Source organism: Perissodus microlepis, chromosome 16 (genome assembly GCF_051167445.1).
Source record: "Perissodus microlepis isolate ML-2025 ecotype Zambia chromosome 16, ASM5116744v1, whole genome shotgun sequence".
In the NCBI taxonomy this organism is placed as follows: domain Eukaryota; kingdom Metazoa; phylum Chordata; class Actinopteri; order Cichliformes; family Cichlidae; genus Perissodus; species Perissodus microlepis.
In genome coordinates, this window is record NC_140476.1 from 23,535,536 (window position 1) to 23,561,427 (window position 25,892).

At 40.2% G+C, this 25,892-nt stretch overlaps 1 protein-coding gene across 3 annotated transcripts in view; it reads left to right on the forward strand.

The window, feature by feature from the left end:
* Positions 1-25,892, forward strand: part of znf385b (zinc finger protein 385B) — a 65,763-nt gene that overhangs the window by 12,913 nt on the left and 26,958 nt on the right. For 2 of the 3 annotated variants that reach the window (XM_084908797.1, XM_084908795.1), the window contains exons 2-4: positions 13,990-14,127; positions 14,224-14,367; positions 14,600-14,716. In XM_084908797.1, coding sequence (XP_084764923.1) covers positions 13,992-14,127; positions 14,224-14,367; positions 14,600-14,716 — 397 coding nt within the window. In that variant the 5' untranslated portion in view covers positions 13,990-13,991. The remainder of the gene's footprint in view (positions 1-13,989; positions 14,128-14,223; positions 14,368-14,599; positions 14,717-25,892) is intronic. The other variant, XM_084908796.1, reaches the window with a different exon arrangement.

The following is a 25,892-nucleotide window of genomic DNA, read 5'->3' on the forward strand; positions in this document are numbered from 1 at the left end:
GAAGTTACAACCTGTGTAAGCTTGGACAGTTGCAGCTGTCTCCACATTGGGTGCCCCATTTTTGTTGAAGTTCTGTAGATACATGGGTTATAAAGAAAATTCATACTCAGATATTAATTGATGCTGAAATTAATGTTAATTTAAGATGCACATTTCACATTACATAAGACAGACATTTCCGACAGTATTGACAGGAGGAAGCCATCTATGCTTCCTCCAGCTGACTCACAAATTCACAAAGCACCACCGCAAACAGTCAGACAGACGGCTCTTCCCCTCACTAACAGCTGAAGTAGTTAATGTTCATAATGCTGAACAACACTTTAGGAGGAATTTCAGAGTTGATTAAAGATCAGAGTTGATCCAGTTTCAACAACACTGAAGTATTAAGCAGTTATAAACATGAACCTGGCCAGTGCACATGTTACCATTAACCGTTTAATCATTAGCAATTACCTAATAGCCACATTACACTAATATTAGTTAATGCTAACATAACATTAGCCTGTTATCATTAACTAACTAGCGGACTGTGGTTCAATAAAGGGGATGATTACTCTAGACTGAAGGGGATGCAGATAGAATATTGAGCCATGAGATTTGGAGAGCTGGGCGCGTTGGTGGCCGTGCAGAACAGCGGGGGAACTGTAGCTAAACTGAGCAGAGAGTCCAGACTGTGGAGGACTAATAATTGGTATGTACTACCATCAGGGGTATATAATTGGTGTATTCTACCATCAGTGGTAGATAATTGGTGTACACTACCAACAGTAGTATATAATTGGTGTACACTACCAACAGTGGTATATAATTGGTGTGTACTACCATCAGTGGTAGATAATTGGTGTACATTACCAACAGTGGTATATAATTGGTGTATTCTACCATCAGTGGTATATAATTGGTGTATTCTACCATCAGTGGTAGATAATTGGTGTATTCTACCATCAGTGGTATATAATTGGTGTACACTACCATCAGTGGTATATAATTGGTGTACACTACCATCAGTGGTATATAATTGGTGTACACTACCATCAGTGGTAGATAATTGGTGTACACTACCATCAGTGGTAGATAATTGGTGTACATTACCAACAGTGGTATATAATTGGTGTGTACTACCATCAGTGGTATATAATTGGTGTACACCACCATCAGTGGTATATAATTGGTGTATTCTACCAACAGTGGTATATAATTGGTGTATTCTACCAACAGTGGTATATAATTGGTGTATTCTACCATCAGTGGTATATAATTGGTGTAATCTACCATCAGTGGTATATAATTGGTGTACATTACCAACAGTGGTATATAATTGGTGTGTACTACCATCAGTGGTAGATAATTGGTGTACATTACCAACAGTGGTATATAATTGGTGTATTCTACCATCAGTGGTATATAATTGGTGTATTCTACCGTCAGTGGTATATAATTGGTGTATTCTACCATCAGTGGTAGATAATTGGTGTACACTACCAACAGTAGTATATAATTGGTGTACATTACCAACAGTGGTATATAATTGGTGTGTACTACCATCAGTGGTAGATAATTGGTGTACATTACCAACAGTGGTATATAATTGGTGTATTCTACCATCAGTGGTATATAATTGGTGTATTCTACCATCAGTGGTATATAATTGGTGTACACTACCATCAGTGGTAGATAATTGGTGTACACTACCATCAGTGGTAGATAATTGGTGTACATTACCAACAGTGGTATATAATTGGTGTGTACTACCATCAGTGGTATATAATTGGTGTACACCACCATCAGTGGTATATAATTGGTGTATTCTACCAACAGTGGTATATAATTGGTGTATTCTACCATCAGTAGTATATAATTGGTGTATTCTACCAACAGTGGTATATAATTGGTGTAATCTACCATCAGTGGTATATAATTGGTGTAATCTACCATCAGTGGTATATAATTGGTGTATACTACCATCAGTGGACAGCAATGATATTCTGAAGTGCTCACACACACTCACAGAGAGGTCAGAGGAGTTTTTTTTGTGAGGAACAGCCAGTCGAGTGAGACGACTGTCAGTAGATGCTCAGAAGAGTGCAAGTGGTAATCTCTATTATTAGACTATAGATTATACTAAATGAGCTACAACTGCAGACATGCACACACGCACACATACACACACTTATCTTTGGATTATAATCCCAGGCCCACAATCTCCATCTGGCTCAACCAATCATGTCCCACCAAATCCTGCACAGCCTGCTGGGTAACCTACATTCAATAGTGTGTTTATCTGTGTGTGTGTGTCTGCGTGGGTGTTTGTGTGTGTGTTTGTGTGTGATTGTTGGTGGTAATCCCCAACAGTCTGTAATAGAGGAACATCTGGTTTATCTCATTGACCCTGAGGTTTCCTTTTTTTGGGAGGTGAAAAACAGAATATGAAAAAAATAACATTTACAGATACTTTTATCTGTAAATAATTAATGTACATGTCATTAAAAAGACCTCAACTAAATGAGTATCATATCCTAAAATTAGCCTAGTGGGGAGTTTTTGAGACAGAAAAACAAGAACAACACCTTTAAGAGAAACTAGTCTACGGTGGTGCTGTTTTTCTTTTTTCACCTCAGAATGTGAGCTTTACAACATAAAACATTTAATTCCAACTGATTAATGTTCATAACTGTGTTGATGGGTCTAATGATTTCACAGTATATTTCTTCCTCTAAGTCTGCCTGTGGCTGAAGGGAACAGGAAGGCGGTTCATTAGTGTCGGGGCCCCTGGGGTCTCGGGTGCCTTTGTTAGCAGTAGCAGTCAGTGCTAGCAGTGCAGTCCTGGATTTTAGTGTGGAACTGGAGGTTCACCTTGAGCAGTTAGTGTCAGGTCCTGATGGAGCAGAGCAGCTATTTAAAGACAGAGCTGAAGTCACATTGTCCTGAAGTGAAGGTTGGACGTATAAAACAATCTCGCTGCGCCTCCTGTTATAAATACGTATGTGTTTAATCTGTACAATATCATCTCAGGCATAAACATGAGAGGATTAAAATTCATACAAACACACCCTGAATCTAAACATGAGCCAAATAAAATCCCTGAAAACAGTCTGAGTTCACAATGAGAGAAACAGTTAATAAATCAATAATAACTATAAGAAATAATCAGATTAATTAAGGCAGTTATCATAATGACCTTTTAATGTGGTCTCCCTTATTAATCTGAAAAGGGGATGTGATAAAATAGATTAACAGATGTGACCTACACATGCACAGGTTGTGTTTTTACTCAAGCACTTTTCTGCTCATTCACCCTTTCACACACACTCTCACATCAGTGACAGCGGTCCTGCAGTGCAAGACTCTTGCCTGCTACTGTGAGCTGCTTTAGTCTTTTTTCACTGGAGAGTGGCTGGCCTGGAAAATCTCCGTTCAATAGGCAAAAATGTGAATTCCCTGACCAGCTGGTGATCAGAGCAATCAGCTCTGATCACCAGCAGTTTGCATGGAAGATGCTGACTGGAAATACTCACCATTTACTAGAAAAAGAGCTCCACAAACCCAAAACGGAGATTGTTCACCTTAAGAAAAAATATTCATTACCAAAGAATGGTCTCAGCCTCAGCCACAACGCTGCCAGTATAAAACAATACTTCTATTGGGGCTGTCTCTTAACTTATCAAAAGAGACCTGGTGATATCTGATGACATATCAGCTGTCAACATAAATATGCTTAAATGGACGATTGTCCATTAAAATAACCCTCAGTTGACCTTTTTTTTGCTCTTGGCATGTACTTTCAGAGTGTTTGCAAACTAGTCAGTAACTTACATGCAAAGTACTGGCAACTGTGGCAATCTGCTTGTGACCAAAGCAGTTACATGGAGGTTTTCAGTGCAGCACTTCATACGTCTTTGCTACCACTCACTCACCTGTTGCAGGCTTGTGTGACTCAGGCCTTAGTTTCTGTCACATCACGACTGCTGGTGTTTCATATTAAAATCAAAATTTTAAAATTATTTTTGTGTGTGTTGGTTTCTATGTGGTTGGGTTATCTGGACCTCCATCAAAAATAATGACTCAAAAATGTGTCTGTGATTTTTTCCACCAATCCATGATTTTCACATCTGAAGATGTCTGCACGTTGTTTATTTGATCTCTGCAGATGCCCACATGCAAAATCTGACGCCGTGCGCACCGACTGTGCTCGAGCTTCAAAAGCAAACCGGACACTAGCTTTGTGCTCCATATGTACTTCATGATGTTTAGATTAGTCAAGCAGTTTGCAAATGCGGTTTGCTTCAGGAGGTTGCTGTGTATTCATTCAAATGCTTATCCACTGGAAAAAATGAACTTTTGTGGTAAAAAAAAAGTTTGAATACTTACATTGCGAGGCGTTTAGTGTGCTTTGGAGATTGCCAGAAAATAGCAATGGCATAAATAGTTTTAAAACTGTGTGTTTATTAATCTAAACCTGCTGAGAGGCAAACAGTAGCTCCCCTTTTGACAGTGAAGTGAATAAAGAAGATTTTATCTCTTTTTTTTAATGTAGGAGAAAGAGAGAGGTTTTAGAGACAACACGGACAGAAAATTGAGCATTTGGGCAGAGGACAGTGTGCCTGCAGGCAGTCATTCATGTGAGTGCTTGTATCACTCATGAAGTGAGGACCTAAATCTGTTTGCACAGTCACACTGTGGGCAGAAAACAAGTCTACATAAATCATTACATTTCATAGGGGAAGACTTAAGTTAAGGATTAGGGAAAGTCTACAGGAAATGAATGTCAGTCTGCATGATGTCTTCTAATGTGATGGAAAAACAACTCTGTGTGTGTGAGGACTGACCACAGTGACATCACCGGCAGTGTTTTTACAGCACAGCGTTTCTCTGACAACCGCAAAACAGTCACACAGAAGTCTGCACTGTCTGCAAACGTGTCATTCCACCTGTTGGAGCTTTTCATTGGGCTGCCGTGACTCCTTAATTCCCTTGTTTGTGTCTCTTCCTCACAACTCTAAGGATGGAAGAACTTCATTTTCCTAATGAGCAATGGGCTTTCGCTTTGGGCAACAACTTAACTTTCCTATAATGATGTGTAAAAACAAAAAGAGCAGCCGTTTTGTTTAAATAAGAGTGCATTTCATGTGATTTCTGCTCTTCCAACACTTATTATATTACAGGTCTGTTGTGGCCTCATGAAAAACGATTTTGAGAAATAACAATTATTATATTTTCACTAATGTCCACAGAGGGATTTTATTTTATAATAATCCTTCACAGACCTTAAATAACAAGCCGAGCTCAGCAGAATATGTTAAAGTAAGAGGCTACAGTGCAAAAACAGTCTGTGATTAAACTCAGGTAAGAATTACTCATAACAACATTTTCCAGTGGATGATTAAGAACAACTGGTGAGACATGTAGCTCCATAAGCAGGAGTTTCTATGCACTTTTTTACGGGGTGTATGGATTCGAAGCTTTAATTTTTGAGTTATTTTCAAGTCAAGCAATAATATAAAAGCTTCCTCATGTTTTTACATCTCACTCTTCGTCTCCTTGGAGATGCTCACAAGATTAATATCCAAAGTGATGGTAAACCTCAACCGATTCCTTGTTATACATCTCCAGAGACAGGAGAAAGCACGAGAGTGGGAATCACCTCGTGTGTCCTCACGGTGCGTTCAGGTTTCGGCCCCCTGCAGCTCTTCAGATTCACTTTAGCCTGAACACGAATGTGATCTCATCCCACTGGTAGTGCTGTGTGTGGCTTTATGTGAAATGCTGTTCATATACAGATATGGATGTGGTATTTGGCTAATTCCTGCACTGAATGCCAGCTCCAGCATCCAGGCTTAAGCTTTCTTCTTGCTACAGTAAGCCATAAATCTTGGAGCTAGTCTGAAGAAGGGGTAAGGCTGATGCTCAACATAAACTAGAAGACAATGAAAACACTTAAAGAGAGCCAATCTGGCAGTGCACCACCTTTTATTCAAATACTGGAGAACTTTGAGGCTTTTGATTTGCAAAACAGGAACTAGATTTCTTTTGAGACTATTTTCCATCATGTCCCAGATATAAATTTACAAGAACAAATATTGAAGACTGAAGTGGAAGCAGGGGCTTGGTGCAACATTTGACTGATGACTACCTGTATGTGATTGGTCTTAAGCAGTTAAACATTCTGGATTTTCTTGTAAGTTCGAAGTTTTCTGGCCACCGTACACTAAATGATTAAATTGAAAAGAGCATGCCAGTTCCACGAGTTTACTGTGACTCTCAGTAACTGCCTGTGAGACTGGAATTGTTTGGAAACTGAAGGTGTGAGGCTGACATAAGTCACTTCTGCATAACTTGTAGCATTTTAGCAAACATGTAGCACTATTGCACTTCTTGTGTCGACCTTAAAACAAGACTTTTAGGGGAGTATTTGGCTGGACATATCGAAAAATAAATCCCCTCCCTAAAAAAATTAATGACAAAATCCCGACTTTAAGTAATTTGATTACATGTAAGTTTTGCACATAAATTTATTACATAAGTACAATGCAACCGAATCTGGTCAAATGAAATATACTTGGTTGGTATAAATTCACTTTGTACTAAGCGTATTTTATTTGATGATTCATTATTTCAATAAGCAAACCTTTGATTTTCTATATTTCTGCTGCATTTTACTCAAAATTATCGCTTGATGTTTATGAATTTTAAGGCTTATTTTTGGGAGCAGATCACTATCTTTGTGAATGAAAGGATTGTACAGTGTATAATAAAAACAGAAACAATGCATGTTCAGAACAGCAAGATTCTAAAAAATGCGACAAAATAAGCAGATACAATGAAAGCACAGTGAGTCTCAGTGAGAGCATGTAAAAAAACATCAGTATGCCAAAATGCTGACATTATTAGTGGATTAGATTCTCATTTGCATGGTATTTAATTTAGTAGTTGTTTTCACTCCTTCTAAAATTCTAGTGTCATGATAACGCTTGTCTTACTCATGAAAGATGAGGCTGAAAATCTGTTTATTTCAGTTATTTTTTGGATGATATAGAAACTTTTGCCTGTTTAATCCCTTTAGAAGCTAACATGACGTAACATTATAATGTTTTTTTAATTATAATGTAATACTGTTACAGAACTGACTTGTGATGATGCTTTCAGTCAGATTGATCTTTCGTGCATTACAGTGTTTTATTATTATGCTTGGTTGATTAGGTTTGGAACTGTCGTGGTTTTACACATGAATGAACTGAACTTTTAAACCTTTAAAAATAGATTTAACACAAACCAGTTGCAGTATAACCGGCTTTTGTATTTTACGTGTTGACAACTGGAATCATTAAACATTGTTACAGTGGTTTTGTGAGTTGGTCCCTAGCTGTGTTACTGCTTCGAACAGAAAAATTAGGCCTGAATTGAGCCTTTCTGGTAGCTCTTCCCCACAATAACCTCCATAAAGGCAGTGTTTAGCTTGTAGTTTCAGGTCAGAGCTATTCCACTTTTGGTTTTGAGGTTAGACATGAATTAGTTTGCTGAGAGTTGACCTTGTACATTCTGCTGGAGGGAAATCGCAGCCTTCAAGAAAGCTCTCTGTGTGCAAATGAAAGAAAGAAAGAAAGAAAGACTAAGCAGATATTAAAACATTTATATGGAAACTGTTTGGTTAGACTGATTCGTCCAGTTCTGACCCCTCCTCCCCTCAACACAACAAAACAAGAATATATGTGAAAAATAGCAATGGAAAGATTTTTTTCTGATTTGACCTCTTTCAAAAGACAGCTGTGAAAATATGTGTAACGTATCAGTGTGCATCGCCTCAGAAACTGCAGTGAGGCAACAGTTTGTCACAGTGACATTTTTCAAGACCTTACAGCAGAAGAAGATACGGCCTGCACGCAATTACTCGTGTGATTAAGAATGTGTTTTACTTTTAAACAATGTGACACTGTTTTGCAGTGAGAATATACAATTTATATATTCACAAATGCAAAATTTGTAACGAGTTTGTTCTGATGTTGGATCTCAGATTAATTCAGGGACAAACATCACACTATATCTAGTACTTTGTTTCAACATTTCTGCTGCTGGCTACCGCTTCGTATACTGTGTGTGTCTTTGACCACTGTTATTACCAGTTCCAAGCCTCGGGGTGAGAGACAGCCACTCTCCGATGTCTCTCTGTCTTTTCAGATCTCCATTAGTTTCTTTTCCCTGTCCTCCCCTGAGGTTACGCTGTGTGCGTGCACGCACGTGTGTCTATGCGGTGTCTCTTTCAGGGAACAGTGACATACATTGGTGCCCCTCGCCTCTTTATCTTTAACCCCAGCAGGATTCAGAGCTTTCCACTACTCAGACGAGCTCCTCATTTGTCCACTCGCAGAAATAAAAACACTGTGGGAGCAAGACAAGATCAGATTATATAAGATTTAACATGGGGAGAACTGGTATCGTCAATTATGTTGTCACATAAGCTGAAAAGCATCTCTGGTTTGAAAAAAACTCTTCAGACCAGAATAATGGTTCATAAAAGATTTCATACACCACTGAACAATAACACACGCCTGGTGGTTGACATACATTTTGTACATAAATGGTTTTTAACTAACAATAGTCAGTTAACATTAATAGTAGTGCACATGTTGAGTGAAGCTGGCAGTGGCTTGAGCAGGACCTGGGCATTGTACGGCCTCCGGGCCACATCCGGTCCTTTGGTTACCCCTGACTGGCCCACATGAGGAAAATTGAAATGAAAAATAGACAGCATGCGGTTTTCCCATTTCAACATCCAAACACTCCTTCATAAGCTCCATCAGGGAATGAATTACTTTTTTTTTTTTTTTTAATTTGTGGGAAATGATTTTAATGGTGACTGCTGTTTTTCAAAGTTTATTTAGGTACTTGCATGCAGGCGACGTCATGTTAAAGATACAGATACAGGTACATGGGCATTGTACAGTGAAATTGGAGCAGAGCTTATGTCTCAGCAGATTAGCATCCATACATTCTTACTGCTTACTGTATTATTTAATTCCACAGAAATTAAATTAAATTCCACAGAATTAAATAATACAATAAACACGTAACATAATAAGATAGCTAATTTAAATAGTGAGCAAAATAGTGAGTATAATAACATTAAAATAGCAAATATGAAAGTATAAATACTCATAAAAACACATACAGATCTGCTAAAAAGGTTATTGCACTTGTTGGTAGGTAGCAGCAGCCATGGAATGTGGGTGTTATTGAATATTTTACCGTTTTGTACTAGATGTAATGTTACATTTGGCACCATTGTACTGAATATTACTGGTGTTGGCCAGAGGGGCCGATGGCGCGATATGGCAGCCTCGCTTCTGTCAGTCTGTCCCAGGGCAGCTGTGGCTACAACTGTAGCTTGCCTCCACCAGTGTGTGAATGTGAGAGTGAATGAATAATGGAATTGTAAAGCGCTTTGGGTGCCTTGAAAAGCGCTATATAAATCCAATCCATTATCCATTAATATTACACGTTAGTTTGTGGATCGGATTGATGGGAAGAATTTAAGAGTTACAGTTTGAATGAGGGGAAAGATGCAAGAATGGCTGACGCAGAGTAGGAATCGACATCTAAACCTTTGCTAGCTAAGCTAAAAAGTAACAAGGACTTTTTTTTACCAAGCTTCACACGTCCATGGATGGAGCAGTCTAGGCCAGCTTAGTTATTCTGTCATGGGGGATTTATCAAATGCCCTGATGGGGGAAAAAGCATTTTGAGAAAGGGATGTTTTCCCTTCCCATTGTCGCCAGTAAGTTCATGCTCTGAGTAGTTTGTTGAGTCTTTTTCTGTACAATCTTTACCTTATTATGTGAGCCCACCAAACATTGTTGAGAGGATGCTGAAGGTTATAGAAGACATTAGTTATAAACAGAGAAGAGATTTTTTGAAAAAAATGATAGCTTGAAATTTGTCTTCTCAGTCAGGCTTGCACAAATAAGGTCAGCATGCATCACAGAACGAGACATACAGTTATTCAAAAATAAAAGTTTTCAGAAGACTCGTTGCAGTTGTCTGAAAAACTAAGTCCTTGATTTAGTAGCTTGTGGAACCAACATTAGCAGCAATAACTTGAAGTAATTGTTTTCTGTATTATTTTATTAGTCTCTTACATTTATGTGGAGCACTTTTATTCCACTCTTCTTTATAAGGTTGCTTCACTTCATTGAGGTTTGCTGCCTTTTATTTATGCACAGCTCTGTTAAGGGCCTTCCACAGGATTTCAGGACTTTAACCAGGCCATTGCAGCACCTCGATTATTTTCCTTTTCAGCCATTCTTTTGTTTGCTGGTGTTCTTGAATTCATTGTCCTGTTTGAGTTCTAGTTGTCGGACAGATGGCGTCACATTTGACTGCAAATACTTTGGTGTCCAGAGGAGTTCATAGCTGATTCAGTGTATGCAAGATGTCCAAGACCAAATCATCACCCCTCCCCCACCGTACTTGATAGTTGGTTCCTCAGGTTTCTAGTTTGTTCAGATGCAACTTTGCAAACCTAAGCTGTGCTGTCATGTTCTTTTTAGAGAGGGATGCACTGATTTTTTCACAGGACAAAAAGAAGACAGTTTACATGAAGTAAACTGATTAAAAATACCCAACCAAATGAAACAAAAAACCCAACACCAACACCATTTATTTGCATTTTTTTAAACATCGATGAGGTGAAGCGTTCCAATTCAAACCAGTTTTAGACTTTTCTAGGAATCTTTCCACGTCCTGAGAATGTAACTTGTCACCTTTTACTTGTAACCAGATTTAAACATAAAGGGGTGTTTTAAAAAGCTATGAAGGGCCGACTGGATTTAGCTTCTTGGCATGACTAGTGTAGACAGACACCTACTTGCTCTCATTAATGTCACTTGGGGTAGTTGTTCATGTTTCTAACAGTGACCACTCATGTTAAAAGTGTGACCACTGGTAAAATAGAAGAAGCCCCAGCGGCCCTAATGGCGTTATTCCCATAGAGCACTGTTATAAAAAGGGTGTGTAAAACTGTTGACACCTCCAACTGCAAAGAAGGCTGATTATTATGTTTTTGTATCTATCTTTTTAATCCATAGCGGTATTATAGCTCTAACTGGAGCTTTATTTGGTCTGCTTCATCCCAATGTAAAGTTAAAGGCTGAGTGTTATGATGTCTGTTAGGTCAGTGATGCTCAGTGGGCTGCACAGTATGGAAGCGAGGGGGGCAGGCGGGGGGTTGCCATCAGCTGAACACTTTTAATTCAAATGAGTAGGTGCCATCTTTGAGTTTAGTATTCAGTTCTCGACATTCATTATGGTCTTGCACTTCTGGATTTAGCAGTCACAGTCTGAGATTCACACACTGACAGAGATGATGGACTGCATTTCACCGCAACATTAAGGACATGCAGATGAGGCTGAAACTCAGTCAGGTGTTTCTTTGAAGTCTTTTCCAGGTTGGTGAGAAGCTCTACCTGAACATATTTCTACTTTTCCTCATCAGTCACAATTACATTGTTGCTTGACCGGTGTCAGTGTGTGTGTGTGTGTCTGTGTGTGTGTGTGTGTGTGCTTATGTATGTATGAGATTATAACTCACAGCTGGCCTCTCTGATTACTGACTGCCTGGTCAGCCTGGATTAGACTCATACAGACACACACACACACACACACACACACACACACACACACTACAACAGAGAAGCTAAACACACATTTCATTTGGATCTTGAACTCTCAGTTCACTGACTTAGTCTTTCTCTGTCTGCGTCTTACTTTGTGCGTTTGTGTGTGTGAGAGTGAAGATGTGTGCATGTAGTTACCTGTGTGTGAGAGTGTGTGTGTAATTCCCAGCTCAATAGAGCAGATATATTTAATCCTTCCCTTGCTGAAGCTGATGTCAGCATGAGCTGGCTCTCTCGCTCTGTGTGTGTGTATGTGTGTGTGTGCGCGCGCACGTACATTTTTGAAGCTAATTCATCACAGTGGCAGATTAACCAGCTGTCTGCAGAACATAAAGTCCACCACTAACAACCAGCTGGAAGAGGGAGCGAGACAGGAAGTGTCTCCTGATAACTGAACCGTGACATGGGTTGTTTTGTGTCTCTGCCTTACACATTAGAGTGTTAGTCTCTATTTACCTTTACAGCGCTAAATTCTGCATTACCAGTGAGCCTCAGTATCTGTGTCTAACAAGACACAGGGAAACTGTGCATGACGAATTAACAAAGAAAAATCTGGAAAGTAAAACTAAGGGAGATGTTTCAAGCTACGCTCCTGGCCGATGCAGACTGAGCTAGATCTAAAACTGTCTTCCACCAGAGATCACTCCAGCTAGTCTCAGGCCACACCTGTTCTAGTGGCCAACCTCACAGAAATCCCATGGAGCTAACGGCAGTACGGCAGGCTGAAGTGGGCAAAGCAAAAGAACCCAAAAGGCTCAAATAGACAGACTTATCAGCCAAGGCAGAGCAGCATACCCAGCTCCTCACTTTGGGATGCAGAACAGTCAACAAGCAGGCAGTTGAAAAGTTGAGGAGGGGGTTCAAGAACAAGCCTTCTAGTCACAGGAGAGGCAGATGAGCAACGCAGCAGGTGACTGAAACTAGAGAAAAAAGAAGAAGAAGTAGAACAGCTTGATTCTGACAGAGGTTTCTTCCTGTTGAAAGGGAGTTTTTCCCTGCCACTTTCACCAAGTGCTTGCTCAAAGGAGGTTGTTTGATTGGTAGAGTTTTCTCTGTGTTATTGTATGGTTTTTACCTTAAAATATAAAGCCACTTGAGGCCCTTTCTGTTGTGATTTCACGCTACATAAATAAAATGGAATGGGATGAGCAGGGCCTTTACTTTTATTCCTCGAGCTGCAAACACCAAATACCTTTCCTAACATTATTTAAGTCAGATTTCAGTAATTTAAACTTCACAATGGCTCAGACTATATGAGTGTAATGTAACCTGTCACAAACTCACATGAAAGAAGGATTGTCAGCACTGTTTTACACATTTTTTTGTAAAAATTTTATGTTTTTTATGTGCAGAAACTATAGTTTCACTCATAATGAGTTATTTTGTGCCGCTGTGCACACGAGCGAAATCGAGTATCGATAGTAGAGGGAAGTAGACCTTGAGTTAGTGCCGTAATGATCGTGTCCCTGTATTTATATGAGTAATGTACATTGTGGCAGTAAACCAAACTAAATGAGAGGGTGTGTGTGTTTTATTGGATGTCATGTGACTTGGCAGCGCTGCCAGGACAGCAGATGGACACAGTCATGGTTTGACCTACACACACACATATGTCATGCTTCCTCTCTCTCCTCTTAGTCATTACTTCATCACTTTCCCTGTGAGCGTTTGATGCTTCGCGCTTTGTTTCCAGTGTCATTCAGGCCTCACTCGTGTCTGTCCGTCCACCCGTCCGTCCCTCAGTGAGTCTTCCTGTTTAAGACATCCCGATGTTTGGTGTCACCTTCACGCTGGCGCTGCAGGCAGAGCTGCTATGTTGAATCACTTCAGTGTTATTTTGTGACGTTTCTCTGGATTTCTTCGCTAGTGTCTTTAAGATAATCTCTTCTAGTAACACATATTAACTGGTGTGATTAGGAAATTCAAGTTTCAGTTTCTTTGAAGGTCATCTGAGTGGATTTGCAACTTATTTAATTGTTGAGAGAGTGACTCCTTACAGAGCTGGTAAACCTTTGGAGCTGGCACACTGACTCCTGATGTAGGCAAATTAAAATAACCCTAACCTTTTTGCACCGCTGTTTTATAGTTTTATATATTATTTTATAGCACATACTTAGCTCATGTTCAGGTCAACAAAACCTGTATCATAAGGGTTTTTCTGATGGTCAGCTCTTCAATTCAAAGTGTCAAAGCTCATTCAAGTTAAAATGAAAAAGTAGATGTCTTTGGTGTTTAGTTATTTTAAACCTTAATCCAACTTTTGGGAGAATTATCTCCTAATAATTAAATAATTTGTGTTTCTCTCTCTTCTCTTCTGCAGGGATGAAGACTCCTCTCAGCCCCTCTCAGTTCCTGGACAGTGGGCACATCTTTGGCTTTGGCGGGATGTGTCAAGAGCTGATGGACACGCCCACACCTACGTCCATCAGTCTCTCTGTCCCACACGCTACATCCTCAGGTGACTGACTTGTTAAGTGACCGGCAGCACAGTATACCTCTGCAACTCAAGGCAAACGATGTAGTTTTCTCCTCTCGTCCCTGCTTTTCTTTTCAGGTCAGAGTGGGACATACTCGCTGTGTGAGGTGTGTAACCTGCAGCTGACCTCTGCTGCTCAGGCCCAGCTGCACTACAATGGCAGGTCTCACCTCCGGAGAGTGAGACAGCTGCAGGCTGGAGACAACAGGCAGCAGGCAGCAGGTAATTCCCTTCTGTAATGTGACTGTTGTATCACAGCAGCGTCTGCATGAGCGCATGTAAAAATCTGCTAACGTAAGATTAGTTAAATAATTGTGTTCCCCGAGATCCAAACAAAGATTTGAATGGAAAGGAAACTAAATAATAATCAAGTGTAGCAGCAGCAGCAGAGATTCTTCTTCTTCTTGTCAGCTCTTTATATGTTCTAATGGGTCTTTGATGTCTTTGATATGAGTAGGGGCCCAGTCCAGGTCTCTTCCCCAGGTCACAGGGCTCAGTTCTCAGCCTGCAGGACTAACTCCGACTCCCGGCTTAAGTTCAGGCCTCAGCGCTCCTTCCAGCACGACTGCAGGTAGGACCAGGGCTACATCTTGTTTTGCCTCACATTTTCAGTCATAAACTGACAGGCAGGTGATTCGTGTCCTGCGTGAGAGGAAATAACTAGTCTGTACTTTGCACCATCATGCCAGTTGTCAGGATACCCAGAGGGGCATTAAGAGCTAAACAGGACATTAATTTGTAAAGTCTGACTGCTGTCTGCTGAGCAAGCGTGACTTTGGCTCATCATCATCAACAGCTGCTGCCCCCTGGGAGAGGTTACACGTGTGTGTGTGTGTGTGTGTGTGTGTGTGTGTGTGTGTGTGTGTGTGTGTGTGTGTGTGTGTGTGTGTGTGTGTGTGTTTGTGTGTGAATGCTAGATTGGAGATTGAGGTCTGACAGGATAAACTGAACCCGCATCAAGTGACATCATCACTGCAGTTTTTTACGCAGCCTCTGTATGTTTAGCTCCGCCTCAGCATCTGCTAGTTATGTCAGCATTGTGAGCTATGCTGTGGCTGCTGTTGTATAGGCTGTGAGTCCATTCACTCTAAAATATCTCTGTTAAATTGATTATATGCAGTTCGTGACGGTTCCCAGTAGCTCTCAGTGACTTTTGTAATCGCCCGACTTGTCTTATAGTTAAAATACAAATTAATATATATGAATACCTCAACATTTTTAAATAAAATAAAATGGTTTAATGGTTTGGTTTAGTTTTAGTATTGCCGGGTCCCAAATTTAAAGCGTTTGTTAATCGTCTTTAGACTGAAAAGATGTAAATTCAGAATTTTAAAATCCTTATTAAAACCACAACATTAAAAAATCTGTAAGAGGTTTAAGAATGTCTAAGTCAACTATTAATACAAATTATGAGGTCATACAATACAGTGTAAGTGTTCTGTGTAAAGTATTGATGGAATATGATACAGAATGTGGATAATGTACAGCAGGGGTCGGCAACCCTAGGCATGCGTGCCACAGCTGGCACGCGAAGGGATAACTAATGGCACGACCATAGCTGGACTGGCCATCGGGCATACCGGGCATTTGCTCTGTGGGCAGATGATTTTTTATTTATTTTTTTATAACGGTATAAACAATCAAAGGTGGTGGATTGGCCAGATGCTGGCCGGTGTATAAAAATAACCCAGTTGTTTGGTGGTGGCTATGGCGTAGCTTCCACAGATTCAGTAACATTAGCAAGTGGTGGAGGCCAGCAGGTGGATGAGAGAAAGGGGAGGCAAGAGGAGAGACTCGAGGTGGCCGCCGGTCCGAGTGTCAGGTGAACTGAACTTCAGGTAAGAAGTTATGACCTGCAGTCTATCTGGGTCAGATATAAACCAAGTTTAGGTGGAGTTTATTTTTGTTGTGCTGACTTTTTACAGTCAGTTACAATAACTCGTACTGCGTACTAGCTAACATGAACGTTATTTTATTCATAAGTTAATAGAGTTGCCAACCGTCCCGTAAAACGGACGGAGTCGTCCCGCATTCAGAGAAAATATTACGCGTTTCGTATTGAGCTGAAAAGGAACACAGTTTGTCCCATACTTCAGCTAGAATGGAAAAAGACACAAAGCTGGATTTATTCTGTATTTACGCTGTCAGCTGCCTCTTCTTCTCTCATTCTCCCCCCTCCCTCTCCTGTTGCTACTTCAGTCATGAAACTGATCAATGATCAGCTGATCGGCTTTTCTCTCTTGTTTATTTATCGCCCACTTTGCGCCAGAAAGAGGAAACCAGCGGATGTCGCGCTAACCAACAGCAGCATGTTTAAGCTTGATCAGCTGTTGTTAGAATTTATTTAATATTAATTTCTAGTACCAGCTGATGTTTGCTGGAGCCACAGCTGTAAAAGCTGCTGGTCATGATGTCGGTTTGGTTATCTGGTGAGAAACATGAAGATGAAACCAGGAGATGTCCTTACTGAATCATCAGAGCTGAACAGGTGATGGAGAAACAGGTTTACCTTTTTGGTGACATGAATGAGTTGAAGTTATGAACTGTTTCTGAGAGACAAATAACACCAGGATCCTTTTCTAAGTAGCTGACAGCTGGTAACTGTGGAGGGGCGGGTCTAGCAAAGTTTTGCCAGGGGGGCAGGTAGGGCATTAACAGGGAGAGGGGGGCACAAAGAAATACTTTCTTATTTTCATTTAAAATGTCTCGCTTTAATAAGTAATTATCTGACTCTTACAACCAAAGTTTTTATCTGTATCTGATGTAAAATGTATAGAAATCATACATATACCAACAAGACTGTACATCACTGTCACAACAGTGTTTGTTTTCATTCAAAGGCTTTATGGCTTTAATACCTGGTGGGCCGGTCTCTAGTCAAAATGCCCGGGCTGATTTTTTATCCCAGTCCAGCCCTGGGCACGACACGCAGTGAGTTAATCTGAGAAGGTGCATCAAAAAATAAATGGCCGGGCCAGCGGTGCACATCGCAAATCAGCTCGCACAGACACAGTATTAGTTGTGCTGCTTCTTAATGACGGTATCTTAGCTAACAACCCCAACTACCAGATTCAACTTGTAATTGGCTAAAAATAACTTAGCCTACTGGTGAGAGGGACGTTGTTAGCTTTCCACATTCCGACACTTCAAATGCTTCAGGAGCTTTCTGCTCAGCGCAGCATCAGCACCACGGAAATACACGGATACATCTGTAGACTCGAGACAGAATTCACAATGCATTTTTGGGACTTTCAGGTGTGTGGACCAATGTTTTCTTTTCTGATCAAACCAGAAATCTTTAATGAGCAGCTGGGTTTGTCTCGCATTAACTGGCTGAGTTAATGCCAGTTAATGCAACATCGAAGCAGCTGGAATCCATATCTGTGCGTGTTCATGGAGCTTGCATTTTCACCTGCTGGACATCACTACCTGACAAGTTTAACTGTCTTCTGAACATTGCAGAGGCCTTATTGACAGTATTTGGCTCTACATATCTGTGTGAGCAGATTTTCTCTCACATGAGTGCCCTCAGGTAACCGTCTGAATGCTGGACACTCGGAGACCTGTGTCTCTGAGTGGGAGACCAGAGATCACATTAACATGTGTATCCCTGTATTAACAAAAATGCCATATTGGCCCAGTTTATTTTTCTTATCATTGTTGTGAGGAGACCATAAATAGCATTTGCATTTTCTGTTGTACAGTCCATTTGCTGTTATGGAGTTCTTGTTATGGATAAAAAGTGTATTTTTTTTGTTTCAAAATAGCTGATAACTATTCGCTGATAGCTGCCAACATCTGCAAACAAATATAATTCTATAAAGTTCTTCTATGTAGTGTGTAACTGTTAATATAGAGCGTTATTAAATTTATTGCTAATGCAATCATATGGCACACTGACTTCTAAGGAAATTTTAGATGGCACTCATCACCAGAAAGGTTGCCTACCCCTGATGTACAGGATCCTAAATTGTTAGCCTGAATATAAAGATCAAATCCTTAACATATTAATTCCAGTAAATATATCAAATCAAGCATAACACTTGGTACATAATTTCATAATTTCTATCCGTGTCCTAAAACCCAACCGTGTAGACCTTTACAGTTTCCTACTGACTTCAGTAATTTGGTTATTTTCCTGAGACTGATGTTTGGGGTCTGAAATGATGCTCTTCCACAACTGCTCCACAAGTGCTATCAAATTAAGTTTGTTTCCCTCTTAATAAACTACACCAGCATCATCAGGTCAAGTCTTTAATTTTAGATGTGCTATTATATGTCGAGTCTGTTTTAACAGCCCTAAAGCATTTGAATTCTTTATAACAGAGCAACAGCAGCATTTCTCGCAGCGCCTTCTGCTGGTGAAGTTACCGCTCACATGCCTCGACTCCATTTAGCTGTTTGATCAGAGGAGACTGGAACAGCTTCGGAGCTTCCTCAGAGGTTAAGCCCCGCTTCCTTAAAGTCAAGCTGCTAGTCAGCAGAGTGAGAACGTGTTGTAAGATGTAAAGGAGTTAAAGTGGAGCAGCCAGCAGCAGGTCATTAAACTGGGACATGGCACCGCTTCGAATCCACCCCGACATCTCTCAAATGCATTGTGAACGTTTGGTGTTAGGCCCTAAATGTATTAGTCTCCACGCAGAGCTGCTGTCACGGCATCTTTGTGTGACTCTTCCTGTCGGACTGTTCCAGTTTGTTGCTGAAAACACAAAGACGCAGGACACTTGTAAAAGTGTGCCGTAGTGTCGAGTGGAGCGAGAAACATACACCCACTGACACCTGTGTATGTGCAAGTGCAGCAGATGTAATTATATACTGTGTGTCCATATCAGTGTGCTGGGTACAATAACGCTGATTAAAGATTAAATCTCTCTCTATTGGACACACACACACACACACACACACTCAGCCTGAATGATCATGTCGTGCTCTCTTTCTCTCTCTCCATTACGTGATTCTCACTCGACGATGAAAAGCTCTTTGGCCTGAACTCAGTGCTTCTCCAGGCCAGGCTAAGTGTGTATTTGTGTGTGTATGTGGTGTGTGACAGTGACCTGGCTGAGCAGCCTATCAGCAGTCAGGTCGGATGACATCACAATCATTGTGCTGCAGGAGGGCATTTGCTGCTATCAGTGAGCTCCAGAGAGGATGGCTTCCATATAAAACTGCTGTAAATCAGAAGAGCAGATTATTTTGTTTCTAGATCATCATTCGGCTGGTTGTCCGAAGGTCCATAGAGTCAAGTTTGTCATTTTCTTTTCTGTTTTTCTTCTCCTTGCACAAAGAGTAGACCTCAGAAGTGCTCCAAAGTTACAAACTGTCAGTAACTGAAGGACAAAGTTATTACTCACCAATCTGAGAATTACCCAGACACTTTACTCAAGAAATAAGTACTGAGTCTGACGGACTCTATCGGTTCTGTCTATTTACTGGGTTGCTATTACTGACTCATGTCTATCAAGTTATGGAAATGAAATTAAATGAATAAATATAGTAAAATGTTGTAGTGCTAAGTGATTCCAGTTCTGCCTGGAGAGAAGCCTGTATGTAATGATGCAGGTAAAACTTGGTAAGGACATTTGGACAATTAACATTTTCTGTCAAAGACATGTAATAATACATGAGTACAGTAAAAGCTTACATCATAACTTCTGCCAAAAAAATAAGAAATACCCACAGAAACTGCAACAAAATGAAGAGAATCTAGTAAATATGTGCACAGAATCTATGTGGGTAAAAATTCAAAATATGAATTACATAACAGGAGGAGGAGGACTGCATAAGATGGTGAATCAGCCATGAATAATGCATGGATAATTGGAAATTCATGATCCTGATATTAATAAAATTAGCTAGGAAGCCAAATGGAAGTCATGGGTGTGTCACCTGCTGCTTTTCAGCTTCGTCAGGTGAAATTAAGTCTACTAATTTAAAAACATTTCCACATTGCAGATTTCTAATAAAAATTACAGAAAACAGAGTCAAATATCTCAAACTAAAAAAAAGAGTAATGAGACTGTTTATGAGCTGTTGTGCCAACGTGGCTCATTATGTCAGCAGAAGAGAGGGAATATTAAAAAATAGCCCTCAGGTTTTAACTTCTCCTGTGGCAAATCATTTTCTGGATCAACAAGTCTGCACTTTCAAGGCAGTGACAAAGTGCAATACTAATTCCAATTTGGAGCATGTTCAATAACAAACTTAAACACACACTCAGCTTTATATTCCTGTATGGTTTACATTAATGTTTATTGAACCAGCTGTGGGGAGTCCTCCACTGCCAAAACTGCATTGTTGTCTATCCTGCCTCCTTAAGGAAGAGTTTGATCTTGTTGGATAAAGAAGATAAACGTCACACCCTCATCCACCTATTTCTCAACAAAATGATTTTAGTATATCTACATCTACATACACTAGTGTCTGTCTCTTTTCCTGTGTAAAGTACTTAAATTGTCAGTCCCTCTGTATGTGACCAGTGTGCAAACAAATACACTCTATGGCCACTTCTGCTCCTTAACGTAAATATAATCAGCCAATCACTTGGCAGCCATTCAGGTCATGTAGGCATATATACATGGTTGAGACGACCTGCTGCAGTTCACCCGGAGCATCAAAATGGACGATAAAGCCGCTTTAACTGACTTTGAATGTGACACAGTCCTTGGTGCCAGATGGGCTGGTCTGAGTTTCTCAGAAACTGCTGATCTGCTGGGATTTTCCCACGCAAGCGCCCAGGACAAGCAAGGTGTACCTAATTAAGTGGCAAGTGTACATTTTAAACTGAACCCATCAGTTAAGCTCAGGAAAAACAAAACCACAAATGGGAAAAATGTGTTTTTAGCTTAAAGGGAAAGAGAGCCGTGACTTTTTAGACCATGAAGTGTGGATGTGCTGTACTCAGTGTACTTACAGTATTTTTTTTTTGCCTCAGTGGCAATTAGTGACCACCAGGAGGCAGCATACACACTTGTACCCGCACAAAGACACATTTATACACCCACAAATTCGCTAATTAAATGAGTGAATTCCCATGATCCACTTTCTCAGTACAAATGAAGAGATTAACTCACATGAGACTAATTACATTTACAATATTACAGCTCCTCTCCTTTCCTCCTTACTCCTCTCCTTCATTTCTTTCCTTTACTTCCACTCTCTTTCTTTCTTGTTTTCTTCAGATCTCTTTGCCTCCTCCATATTCTTTACGTCTTTTCTCTTCTCTTCCTGTAGAAGGTATTCTTTTCTTCTCTTCCCTCTTTCTTCTCTATGTCTGCAGTGTTGCTGCTGAAAACAACTGCAGCACTGTGCGTGTGCTTTTTTTAAAAGTTTCGAATGTGTTTACTGCTTTAACTAAATGTATTTTGGTGATGTTCTGAAAGGGTGAAGGAAGCACTGCGTTTTCCATTTCTCGAAGAGGTGCGGTTATGAATACTCCGTACAGTTTGTTTTTAATGAATGTTGGATTTTAAGAGAAGATAAAGCTATTTTATAGGGATTATTTGGAGTCAGAAGTCATGTGAATGTACTTTGAAAAGTGGGTTTTGTGTTTGGAGTTTATAGAAAAGGGTGAAAGGGAAAGAGTCCTGGTAATTGTAAAAACTGAGTTTCTGATTGAATGCTTCTTACGTACAGTGAAAATGTCAAAATCAACCCTTTGTTTTTTACGGAGCCCCGCAGGGGACATGGGAGAAAAAAAAAGTAAGACGCACTTTTACGAGATCTCGCAAAACTTTTGCGAGATCTCGCAAAAGTTGAATTCCAACAATGGTGGCAGCTACTTAGTTGTAATATTACTCTTTCTGGGTCACAAAATACACTTTTAAGATATTTTGAGGCGTGAATGTAGTTGTATAAACGTCAGATATCTGCTCGATTTACAAGACATCACATATTTGCAAAAGTGCTCCGACGTTTTCGGAGATGTATGAAACTTTTGCGAGATCTCGCAAAAGTTTTGCGAGATCCCGAGTTTGTTTTGCGAGATCTCGCTAAAGTTTTGCGAGATCCCGAGTTAGTTTTGCGAGACTTCCTGCGGGGCTCCGTAGTTTTTCCTTTTGTCATCTGACTGGTGGTCGTGTCCAAATTCATGGGCTGCATCCTCCTGAGGACCCGGCCTTCGCGGTCTACGTGGGCCGTGTCCTCAGAAGGTTGGGTAGGCCGGAAGTAAACGGCCGTGAAATTGGACGGTCTAGCCTTCTGATTAGCGTCACCGCTGTCTCGGTGGAGTTTAATAAACTTAGCCGTCTGCTCCTTGCTATGTAAAATATAACAGGACACTGGCGTAAATTCTCGACTGTCTCATACTTCTGTTTAATCAGTTTTCTGTTTGACGTTTAGTCAGCTGTGTAAAAACCAAGGAGGAACCCATGGGGGATTAATAAAGTTTTATTTTATCTAATCTAATAACTTTAATCTCAGCCAAACCGATTTACTCACTAACAAACAAAACACTGAAAAAAGCCCAACAATAACATTTTTAGGTTGTCTAAGTGACTTATATATTACGTTTAACCCGAGCAGCGAAAGTCCGCGGTGATCTGAAAATGATGTGGCTCTAGTTGTGCCGTTCTCGGCCGCATCAGTAACCCTCGAGCTCCCGGCTAGCTATCGAGCTGGTGGGTAGCAGACGTCTCCGAAAACGTCGAAGCACTTTTGCAAATATGCGATATCTTGATAAACCGAGCAGATATTTGATGTTTACACAGCTACTTTCTCGCCTGAAAATATGTTAAAAGTTTATTTTGTGACCCAGAAAGATTAGTATGAGTAATTTTAAAACTTAGTAGCGGTCGCCATTGTTGGAAACTGGAGTTTGGCTGGGCCGCACTATGAATTCTGGGATATGGTAGGCCACAAAGGACACACCCGACCCATCCTTCAAATTCGGGGAAAAGGAGGACGCATTTGTCGGCTGCATTCGGAGGAGTCTACGAATTTGGACAGCCTTCGGCGCGTCGCTGTGACGTAATCGGTCTACAAATGCGGCCTCAGGAGGATGCAGCCCATGAATTTGGACACGAATAAGCTAGCTCTAATTAGCTCTCCTGGGCTAATAAAGGTCACAGTGTTGTGTTGCTCAAACCCCATTCATAATAAGCAGGGAAATAAAGAGTTATTAATAGGCACATATTGAAACAGTGTGCACATGTCTGTTAGACAGCAAAGGGGTAGAGCAACTGTTGATGTGTGGTCTTGTGTTGATGTATTCAGCAGTGTATGAATAGATCCTGCTGATGGATTCACACACTCATAGTGCTGTATGGTGATGACAACAGGCTCAGCGGTAGCGACCGGGTACGATCAGCTATGAACCAATGATCTGTGCCTCCCTGACTATATCCTTGACCACTAACCCAAAATAATTCATGCCCATGTTGGTGCTAAGACACTGGTAAAAGACTAGTATGACCAGTATAAAGCGGATGCATGCAGTATGGCTGGGCTACACAGCTTAAAAGCTGATTAGTTTATTGACTGCTGTCAGTTTTGGCTTCGCCCGATCTACAATGTACCAAACCTGTGTCGCGCTTTCTATCAGTGGTAGAAAGGTAGAATAGTGTGTAATGATGTGGATCGTTTTGTGTTGTGTGTCAGAACAATGAGGCGATTGCTGAATGAAAACAGGAGGAGTGATCCACCTGCTGCCGTCAGGTATCAGGCTGTGATGTTCACCTTTATAGTGGACAGAAATTATTTTTTGGAGTGGCACAAATAATTAGTGTGCCATCTTATTGAATGCAGAACAGCTGATTGTTCTGTAAATAGTTTGAAATGGTTATAAAAAAGAGTAAAAGGTAAATGGGTGCAAGTAACTTTGTTGTTTGCAAAACTTGTGCATATGATTTTAGAATTGACAATTTATATTTGCATGTAAAGTTATGAAATATGATTCAATAAACATGTTTGTGGTTGTTACAGTAAAAAATATAACTTTTTTCTACTCGGATTTTATGTTTTTTCTCTGATTTTAGATAAATTGTGTTAATACAGTATGTCAAAATGAAAACATACCTGTAAATTCAGACATGTGAGGTTGTGCTGAAAAGGATGATACCAAACAAGGCAAAGTAAATAGTTTTTAAAAGGTGAAATATAGAAGTAAAAGCAAAGTAGTTAAAAATTGCCAATTACACCCTGGCCCCATGGTTAAATGTTTTTTTTTTTGTTTTTTTTTAAAGTAACACAATAGTTACTTTTCAAGTAATTAATTACTTTTAGAATCTTGTAACTCAGTTACTAACTCAGTTACTTTTTTGAAGAAGTAACTAGTAACTTTAATTAATTACTTTTTTAAAGTAACTTGCCCAACACTGGTCATGATGGCGTTCAGTTGTAGTTTTGTACGTGCACGTGGACAGAGACAATTGCTTATGCGGACACTTTTTTTTTTTGAAAACTGTTTGCGTGGACATGATATTTTTGAAAACAGTAGAGGACAAACCCTGCTGTTGGTCAGTAGATAAATAATTTGTTGGTTTATTCCTTTCCTTTTCTTTTTTTGTCATGATGCCACAAACTGCGAGCGAGCGAGCACCCCGGTGACACAGAGAGAGACAGACAGAGAGAGAGAAAGAGGGATTTCCACTGAGACACAGGGGCTGTCATCACCGTTCACCATGAATATCATCACCTCAGTGATTCACATACACTGTGCACTCCGTCTCTTTCTCGCTGTGTGTCGATCGCCCTCCTCTACCCTCACACACGTGTCTCTCCACGTTCACACAAACAGTCAGGCAGCGAGTCTGCGCTGTTTGGTGTGGGATTTCTCTTGGTTAGTTTTTTATGTTATCAGGGGAGCAGATGATAGGAAAGAGGGAGAGGAGGAGGAGGCTGAGGAGGTGAGACAGCTGTCTTCCTGTCCGTAATGTGGAGTAGTTTCATGAGTCGAGGTAGGAAATTCTTATTCTGTTTATTTCTGTTTTAGCGCCACATTCAGACGCTTTGTTCTTTGATGCTATATATATTTTTTTTTTTTAAGTTCTGTCTGAAATGTTGTTTATGTGGGCACTTAGGTGTTTATGGGGGAACCTGGAGGTTGTGACCTGGATTCACACTTTCAACTGAGGCTGAGTTTTGTCTAAAAAAGGTTGAAAACTGTTACTGTCCAAGAGAAAGACTCAGCTGTTCATCAGAGGATTATTATACATATTTAAGAAGGGTTATGTACACAAGTCATTGTCTGGAGCTGGTTTCTAGCATTGCTATTTCAGTACACATAAGTGCACATTTTTATTCAATTGTTTTACTGTATTTGGATTTTTTTTTTTATCATTTTAAGACACGAATAAAGTTATTACAGGTAACTACAAGAGGGATATTAATGTGTGAAATTCGCATAGCTTCATCTCACAGTTTTCAACAACTTCACTACAGGTAGCACTACAGTGTGTTCAAAATTGGTACCTACATAAAGCAGGCAGATAAACTGACTTTTTAATTTCTAATTGGCGGAATTTCCACTCAGGATTTATACTACGTGCAAAAAAAGGGAATGCACACAAACATATGAAAGTGGACTGTACGCCTGACTTGTACTGACTACCATTGCTCGCTCAGATATGTTTCAGAAATTTCAGTGTATAGATGAACATTTGGGTTCCATATAGTACATGAAGGTTCATAGACATAACTGTGTATCACATAAGAAGAGAGTAAAGCCCACTGACTCTGTGACTGCTTCCTGGCTGTTCTGACATTCCTCTTATAATAGATAGCGTGACTGCTGTGATTACATGCACGCTGCT